Source organism: Hipposideros armiger, unplaced genomic scaffold (assembly GCF_001890085.2).
Source record: "Hipposideros armiger isolate ML-2016 unplaced genomic scaffold, ASM189008v1 scaffold_480, whole genome shotgun sequence".
Lineage (NCBI taxonomy): Eukaryota > Metazoa > Chordata > Mammalia > Chiroptera > Hipposideridae > Hipposideros > Hipposideros armiger.
Window position 1 is genome coordinate 772,073 of NW_017731830.1, and position 9,228 is coordinate 781,300.

Below are 9,228 nucleotides of genomic sequence, written 5' to 3' on the forward strand. Positions count from 1 at the left end.
CGCCTGTGCCCCAGTATCCTCACCTTAAAACATGGGGGAAAAGAACAGTGTCAGCTTCATAGGATTAACGTGAGGGGTGAGTGGATATGCAAGGTGATGAGCACAGTGCAGGCAGTTATTCCTCCCAAGGTTGGTTCCCCCTTATTCAGCTCTCAGGCCAAATGTCACCCCGAGAGCCTCCACCTTCCACCTGGCACCCCCACCTTCTCACTCCCTCCTACAGTTTTGTTTCATTCAGAGCATTTTCTGCGATCCCTTCTCTTTTATTAAGGTTTCTGGGGTTTTTTTGTTTGGTTTTTTTTAAGACTGCAAGCTTTAGGAAGGGAGGAAAACTTGTATGTTTCGCCAACTGCTGTTTCCCCAGCTCCCAGCCTCCCGCTTGGCACATAGTGGGTGCTCAGTAAATATTGTTTTGAATAAAAGAAAGCGGCACACAGCGGCAGGCGAGCTTTTACCCCGGGGCCAGCGTCGCCTCCAGCACAGCGCCGCCGCGGCCTGATGGGGCCTGTGATCCGGATCACGTACGAGGACTTGCTGGGGGGCACAGTCTCGGTGTGAGCTTTCCTCCTCTCAACTTCATGTGAACACCACCGCCGAAGCGCCCTGGACAAGGCCGCCGCCCCGGAATCAGGGCCTTCCCAGCCCTGCCTTCGGGGAGGGAGACGGGGTGGCCCGGGGAGGCCAGTACCAAGCGCGTCGTCCTCAAGTCCCTCCCGCCGCCCCGCGCGTCGCTTTAAGGCGGAGGTCCGGGAGGGGGGCCGACCCCGCCCGCCCGCCGGCGCGGCGCGCAGTTCCAGACTTCGGCATTTCCTCCCCGCTAGCTGGCGCGGCCTCGCCTCCCCTCGGAAGAGGAAACTCCCGGAGCCCGAGTAACGGGAACAAGCGCGAAGGGGAGCGGCGGGCGAGTCCGGCGTCAGGAGGGCTGCCCAGGGTAGGCGGCGAGCCCGGTGGGACCGAAGCTTGCCGCGGGACAGCGCGCCGGGACGCGGGGCAGGGAGGGCGGCCGGGCCCGACTCAGCGCGCGGCCGGCGCAGGGCGCGGCCCCGAGCCCGGGAGCGCTGGGCGGGCCGCAGCTGGAAGGAGAACTTGAGCTGGGAGAGGAGGCCGAGCTGGAAGGCGGCTTCCCCCGACCCTGCAAGGGGGGAGCCGCCGCGGAGGCGAAGGAGACCGGGACAGCGGCGCTGCCGGGGCGCTGCGCGCATGCTGGGCCGGTCGCGCCGCCGGGGCTCGCGCCCTGGGCCGCCCGGGCGCCCGGCATGTCGGTGCACTACACCCTCAACCTGCGCGTCTTCTGGCCCCTGGTGACCGGCCTGTGCACGGCCCTCGTGTGCCTCTACCATGTCCTGCGGGGCAGCGGGGGTGCCCGGGCCGAGCCCCCCGACGGCCCGGATGGCGGCTTCCCGCTGCTCAAGGTGGCGGCCCTGCTCCTCCTGGGCTACATCCTCCTGCGCTGTCGCCACGCTGTCCGGCAGCGCTTCCTGCCCGGGTCTCCCCGCCTGGGGGGCCAGGCCACTTTCTCGCCAAGACACTTTCGAGAGCCTCGCCTCGGCATCCTGCTGGAGAGTTACTACGAGCACGAGGTGCGCCTGTCGCCGCACGTGCTGGGCCACAGCAAGGCGCACGTGAGCCGGATTGTGGGCGAGCTGGTGCGGGCTGGTCGCGCCCGTGGGTCCCCTGGCCCCATCCCCGGGGGAGGGCTGGCCTTGGCCTTCCGTGGAGACTTCATCCAGGTGGGCAGTGCCTACGAGCAGCATAAAATCCGACGGCCCGACGGCTTCGACGTGCTGGTGCCCCTGCGCCTGCCGCCGCTGGTGGCGCTGGAGCCGCAGAGCCTGGGTACCGAGCCTGCGCTGGCCCCAGCCTTCCGCGGCTGCTTCGTGTGCGCACTCAAGGCGCCTCCGGGGGCCTCCGGGGGCCACTGGCTCCGGGACTGCAAACCCTTCGCTGACGGCTTCTGCGTGGATGTGCGTGGGCGGCGCCACCTCTCAGCCACCCTGGTGCTGCGCTGGTTCCAGTCGCACCTGCAGCGCTCCCTGGCCACCGTGCGCTACAGCCTGGAGGGTCGCTGTCGGGTCAGCCTGACCCCTGGCGGCCTGGAGCAGCCTCCCACTCTGCACATCCTGCCCTGCCGCACCGATTACGGCTGCTGCCGCCTCTCCATGGCCGTGCGTCTCATCCCCGCCGTCCATTTGGGCGACGGCGTCTTCCTCGTGGCACCACCACTGGCCCCTTCGCCAGTCGGGCCCCTGTCGGAGCTCCCGGGAGGCCTGCGCGCCGATGCACTGTGGAGCGTGAACACGTCGCGCCAGGAGCAGAAGCTGCTGGGCTCGCTACAGGAACGGGCCCCTCCAGGTGCCTGCTACCTCAAGTACCTGCAGTTGCTTAAAGCCCTGCGAGACCTGGGCGCCCGTGGGCTGGACCCGATGGCCGCCGCCCAGTGGGGGCGAATCCTGTCCTCGTATGTGCTCAAGACGGCGCTGCTGGCGGTGCTGCTGCGCGAGAGGGCAGTGGAGCAAGGCTGGGACGAGGTGCACCTGGTCAGGCGCTTGGAAGAGTTAGTGCAGTTCCTTAGGGGCTGCCTCCTGGGACGCCAGACCCTCTTCCACTGCGTCCTGGGCTCTTACGGGACCGCCGCCGAGGTAGGCCCACTGCCCAAGGTACTGCGTGAAGCTGCCCCAGTCGACCTTCTGGCTGCTTTTGACAGGCACTCCCGTGAGCTTGCGGCGGCACGGTTGCTGTCCACTTGGCGAAGGCTTCCCCAGCTTCTCCGAGCCTATGGGGGTCCCCGTTACCTTGCCATGTGTCCCCCACCCCGGAGTCAGCGCACCCAGGAGTTCCCTAAAGATGAACCATGAACAGTGACAGCACCCCTACCTGGCCTGATGCTCCTAAAGCTTCTCCCACCGGGTGGGGGTGGGGATGGCAATGAAGCCAATTTCACACAAGGAAGATGAGCAGGTGTTGGGAAGTTTGGACGGAGCATGACATTTGGTGGCTTAAATATCACCCTTGGCTCCTCAAGCCAGTGCAGTGGCATCTTCAGGCCCACCAGAGTGTCCTAGGCAGGCTGCGGAAAGACATCCAACAGCCGCAGCTGAGCTGGTCCACATTTTGGCTTGTGTGGAACGATTCTGTAAGGATCCGCTGCTTTTAGAGAAGTCCAGTAAAGGAAGCAAAAACTAGCTTCAGTTTCCTTTGTCGGTTTTTGAGACACAGATCTCTCTGGCCCCCAGGTTTAAAGCAGCTGATTTTTTTTAACTACTTGCTAGGTCCTGGTTTCCCGATTGTCTTTTTTTAAAAATCAGAATATCTCCAACTGGAATTGAAGTTCTGTTCTAGGGGCTATGGTTCTGAGGAACATCGTTTCCACTATTGAGATTAATATTGATGTATTTTTTAAATGGTGCAATCACGGGTGTCTGATGGGATCGTGACGAAGTCACACAGGTTAAGAGGCAATCAAGAGTTGGTTAGAGAAACTTCCAGAGCAGATAGCACTTTATTTTGATCACTTCTTTCGCTGTGTGGTAATTGCTGGTGCCGAATGTTGCATCTGAAAGGGAGGCCAGGTGGATTCAGCACAGGTCTTGCCAAGCATTTCGCTGATGTGTAGGTCAGTGCCTCCAGCTTTGTGCTTGATCAGCGACTCCCCCATCGGTCAGCAGAGGAGAAAGATGCAGGGAGATGGAAGGAGGCAGCCTGTGTCAGCAGTCAGCTCTTTTTTTGTCTTTGGGCAGAAATATCACCGGGTTGGGTGCATATTGTAGCCAAAAAAAGCCCATTCTGAAATCCCTCCTTCTCCTAAACTTCTAACAGCCCACAATTGCATCCATCAACTTAAATCTCAGTTTAAGTTTAGAAAGCTCCATTCTATGCTCATCTAATAGAAACTGCAGCCAGTGCCTGTGTTATACTTTGGGATTTTTTTTTTTAACACATGTAGTCCCTTAGACTCTTAAAGGTAAAAGGTAAAAAACTTGGAAGCCGGATGGAGCCACCTGAATAGGGCCATTGTTCAATTTCTCAGTTATTTTGTGAGGGAACTCCTTAAACTTTCTGTAGAGGACCTACTTGGCCACTGCAAGAAATCATTGTGAATAAATGATTTATAGGAAATCCTTGTTATCAGAGCTGCAGAGACTTCTTACATCCTTCGCAACCTTGGACTGTAAGAGAAACGGTTGCAAATGTTGTGCTTTCTCTTTGAGGTTTTGGGGACTGTTCCCCTTGATACCACAAAGGCTATTCCTAGCTTTTGAGAGGTCAGTGTTAGGTCATAAGGTACTACATTTAGCAAAGTCTACCAACTTTCTGCAAAGATGTAAACTGCACAGTGTTTTCTTAAAATTACTTTTTAAAATAAATGTCAAGAGAAAGTAGATTTTATATATATATATATGTATATGTATTTATAACGTTTTCATAGTCAGCCACGACTTCCCCTGTAGTCGTTAAGTCTGCTGGAGTGGGGGGTGGGCAGCGAGGCTCTTGGAGGGATTATCAAACTTATTTTTAAAAGCTGAGTTTTCCAAATATTGCTAGCTAAGGTGATAGGTTCCTTTTCTTTTTTTTTTTGGTCTTAATAGTGTTTTGAAGTTTAAATCTGGTAACAAGAGTGTTCTTGTAGGTTTTTGTTATTTTTTTTTTCTCCAGGTTAATTGCCCAAAGCCTCATCCATCCTCAAGATTTTAAATTTTTATTATTTTTTTAAATTAACGGGGCATTGTGTTTGTGAATTTTTAAAATATTAGTGTTTTATTTAAATGCCATGCTGAGCATTTGTTCTCTGTACATGGTAACCAAAACTTAGAAATTTCGATCAATTTTGATCACTGTTGCGTAATCCTAAACATGTACTGTGTACAAATGAAATAATACGGCATATTAGCCAGGCGTGATGGCTGCCTGAGGCACTTAATGAAGCTTACTTCTGTATTTTATCAGGGCTTCGTCATGTTCTTGGTCAGAAATGTACACATTTTTGGTGTACACTTGGTACTAGAGAATCATATGTCATATCTGCAATATTCTTATACAGGAAGGCTCAGAATTGCTCATGTTAAAAAAAATTTTAAAAGGATTGATTGTCCAGCCAGTGCCCAAAGAAACTGTTTGGGAAAAATGACTCAGAGTCATTTTGCCACGAAACACCCTTCAGCGACTCCCACTGACCAGTCTTGGGAGCCATCCTGGAATGCTCGTGGGCTGAGATTAGGAGATGCTTTTTTTTTTTTTTTTTTTTTAAATCAAACTGAAGCTGAAAGAAAGGAGAATGTGAGCAAACCAAGAGAACTCGGAAGGGTTCAGAAAGGAGGACTTAAGATGAAAGTGAAGGGAAGGGGAAATGGGATGGAAATCATATGAGGATGTGAGAGAGGTTTGGGTTAGGAACCACAGTTTTAGGTATGTGCTATTGCAAACCAGGGGTCGCAAACTCAGTAGCCTACAGAAGCAAGGTAGGGAAGGGGTGGGTGGGTTGTAGGGCTTGTGCAGGTCTTTAGGGGGACAAGCCATTACTCGGCTCCCTGTAGGGAAAAGAGGTAGCGAGGGGCTGGGAATCAGGATTTTTTTTGTTTATGTGAAACTTCATGATTTTTAAACAATCATTTAAAAATGTCCAAAACACCATGTGGGCCAAACAAAACATTTGGTTGCGCTTGTGGGCCACCAGTTTGCGACCCCTGCCTTACACAGTTAACCCCCCCCCAAGTATGTATAAGGTTATATTTATTGTTTTGGATATAATGTTGTGACACATAGTTGGGGGAGAGATATTTCAAGTCTTCTTTAGCTCTCAGAGCTAAGCTTTATTGTAGAAACAAACCCAAACAAATTAACATGGCCACTGATAACACTTGACTCACAATTCCCAGAAAGACCCTCGGTCCTGGAGCTGTTCTTTGCAGCCAGATCCTCCATCAAACCACTTGGAGGCCCATTCGTTCTTGACATTTCCTTCCTGGTGAGTCCTGGCTAAACTCCTAGGCTCCTTTGGAGCTTGCAGATGAGTCATCAGGAAGGATTGAAGAATAACTTGTTTCTTTTTTCCTTGCATTTTATGCGGATTTTTCAAGTCTGAATTTTTTTAGTGGTATCCTTGCCTGTGCCTTGGCAGTGGTGGCCGATGGCTGTGAACACCTGAAGAGCGGTGCTGGGTCTTCGGGCCAAGCTTCTCAGGCTTGTTACCACTCCCCACTGCTGAGAACACTGCTCTGATCAGATGTGCCTGTCCCCCCCCAGACTCGGCTGCTCCCACCGAAGTTGACATCCTAGCGTTCTGAAGGAAGTAACCTCATAGCTTCCTAAGCGTCTCTTTTAACCTCATGGAGTAGGTCACTTTTTCTGTAAAATGTGGCTTTTGATGCTGAAGACATAACGCATCCCTACCCACGTGGGGAAGGTTATTACCTTCCCTCCCCGGTGGTGGAGAAAAGGAACCTTAGTCACATTCCCAGTGTCCCTTGAGAGGGAAAGACGTTCAGTGTTATCACGTGGAGCTTAATGTTTTTTAAATCGCACGTCTGTTACTCAGACACTACTGTTTATTTTCTTACACCTACACAGCCTTTGATTTAGTGGGGATAAAGCTAGTATAAGGTGGGGAGGGGAAGGGTGAAGATATACGCAATTATCTATACGGAGAGAAAGGACTGAAACATGCAGCTAAATTATATATAATCTGGTGTTTGAAGTATCGGATATTCAGGAGTACTTTGAGCACCTTTTGCTTTAAAAAAAAATGTGCCTTGATTGAGCCACCTGACTTGAAAACATTCCTCTTATTTTATTGTGATTTTTAATGTATATTCTGACCCCAAACTGTGTATTACGATGCAGTGTGTCGGCTGCCATCATAGCATATATGCTGTGTTCCAGTAACAGAGACCAAAGAGTTAATTAATTACAGTTCAGCTGCTACAGTCGTGTGATTAAAAGGCATTTTAATCACACCCAATTTCCAAGGCCCCAGCAGTCGAGGCCTGCGACGTGTTTTCTATTTCAGGTTGGAGTAAATTTGCACTTTCAATCAGATGGGTCATTTGACGGCCTTGTTCTTTTATACTTTGCTTTGTTAATAAAGGAACTTGTAGAAACCTCTGGACTGGACGTCAGATTTGGGGAGGGGCCTCGTCTTCCTGGCGGGCAGCCTGTGACTGCACAGGCTTATGATTCTTTACAGAAGACTTACCTGCTTTCAGCGTCTGGTCCCGTGTGGCGAAGCCGGAATCGCCGTTGGTGCAGAATTAGCTCCAGGTCACAGGCCCGTAGGCTGACAGCCTGGAGTCCCGCCCTCGAGTGTCCTTGTTCCTTGCTGAGAACCTTCTGCCCTTGGGCCCCCCTTCCACGTCCCTCTTCCCCTGCTCCCACACACGCTCCTAAACCCAATGCAAGTCTTGGCCTGTGACTAATTTATAGCTCGAGAATTTTGCCCAGAACTCTCTTAGGTCCTTGGGCCCTTTCCAAATGGTAAACAACTGCTAATATGAAAAACCACCAGGCTTAGCGAGAGATGAAATCTTGGAACCTGTGCAGGACTCTTGAGAGCCTCGGAGGCAGGTGGAAGCTGAGGGGACCCTGTACCCACAGACTGATTAAACAGTAGTTGCGTAGGATGGTGGGTCCGGGGGAAGGTGGTAGGGTGTGATTCTTTTAGTTTTCAACAAGTACTTAACCCGTGGCTGTTGTCCCCGGGCGTGGAGGACACACGCAGCGGTGAAGACCGAGACAGATGAGGTCTGATGAGCCCTCAAACTGTTGTGGGAGGCAGGCGATGAAGGACATCGTCTCCATACAGTGCGGAGGGTGCTGGGTGGGGGAACATTCTGGAAGCATAGGATATGCCGTTCAGTGGCTTCAGGGAGAACTGATTGGAACTGATGCCTGCGTTGAGATCCAGTGATAGGTAGGAATCCGCTGAGTGAGCTGGGCCAGAAAAGAAAGCATCAAGCACAGAGGTGAAAGGAATGTGTCAGTTTGGCCAAAAAGTGGGGGTGGGTAGGCAGGAGGCGGTTTCAGTGGCTGAGGACAAGGAGGGAGAGGTAGATAGGAAGGCACCAGGACACCAAGGTAACAAGAAGCCAAAGCTTCTCAAGCTAGAGCGTGCGATTTGCCTGGGAGTCTTGCTAGAAGGCGAGTTCTGGTTCAGCAGGTCTGGGTGGACCTGACACTCTGCATTTCTAAAATGAGCTTCGAGGTGATGGTGATGATGCTGGTCCAGGGGCTGCCATTTGATGGCAAGCCCGTCAACCACACTGTGAGTTTGAACTGATCCAGACGACACTGATGAACGAACCACTTAGGCGAGGAGTGAATGGCAGGGTCACGTTTGAGTTTGGTTTGCTCTGGCTGCAGGGTGGGAAATAGAGGAAGCAGGGGTTGACACACGATTTATTTTTATTTATTTACAAAATTTGTTTTGCAAGCAAAGTCCTACGGGCACGTAGCCATGCCCGTTCATTTACGTATCTTCTGGTTGCTCTCGCCCTAAGTCATGGGAATTGAGTAATTGGGACACAACTCTGAAAATACTTATTCTGGCCCTTTACAGAAAATGTTGGCTGGAATTAATCAGACTGGAAGTCATCAGATGCAGCAGTGGCCCAGCCTGGGGAGGTGGGAGGGACCTGAGGTAGGGACAGAAAATTACCCTAGAGACAGAACGGTGTCATGGTTAGGGCCAGCACTTTCACACCAAGAGGCCTGTCTTCTAGTCCTGCTTCCTGCACTTCCCAGGTTACCTACCGTGTTTGCCGGCGTATAAGACGATTTTTTGGCCCTGAAAAATATGCCTCCAAGTGGGGGGTCGTCTCATACGCCAGGTACACTTCAGATAGACTGCCCATAGTGCTTGCCCCGTGCCATAGTGGCCTCCCGGTGCCCGCCCACTTCATTCCACATACCGTTCAGGCATCAGCAGCGCTGCTGGGTGTATGGTCGGCTGTGTGCGATTTTGCGAGTGTGGTAAATTCGGGTTACCGTATATTTCTTTACATATGCATTGAAGATTCGCGATTTTGCGCTATCATGGTGCCTGTTAGAATGTTGAAGAGCTCGCACTTGCGCACTAGTGAGGTCCCAGGGAGATGCTGATGCAAGGGTGGACCAGACTGCTATAGTGACAGGGCGGGCAAACAGGGAGCAGGGACCAATCAAATCAGGCTTTGTATACAGCCAACAGCCAACCACAATACTGCACCATTGTACAGTACAGCATAGAAAATGTCGACC

General features: G+C 52.3%; 1 protein-coding gene across 1 annotated transcript; it reads left to right on the plus strand.

Moving 5' to 3' along the window:
- Positions 1-1,173: 1,173 nt before the first annotated feature.
- On the plus strand, positions 1,174-7,098 carry ITPRIPL2 (ITPRIP like 2). Its single transcript, XM_019666868.1, has one exon. It carries the CDS (start codon positions 1,257-1,259, stop codon positions 2,853-2,855), a length of 1,599 nt encoding a protein of 532 aa, XP_019522413.1. The 5' UTR covers positions 1,174-1,256; the 3' UTR covers positions 2,856-7,098.
- The last annotated feature ends 2,130 nt before the right edge of the window (positions 7,099-9,228 follow it).

Excerpts from the sequence above, each read along its gene's own strand:
- ITPRIPL2 (XM_019666868.1), top strand. The coding sequence starts at position 1,257 with ATGTCGGTGCACTACACCCTCAACCTGCGCGTCTTCTGGCCCCTGGTG.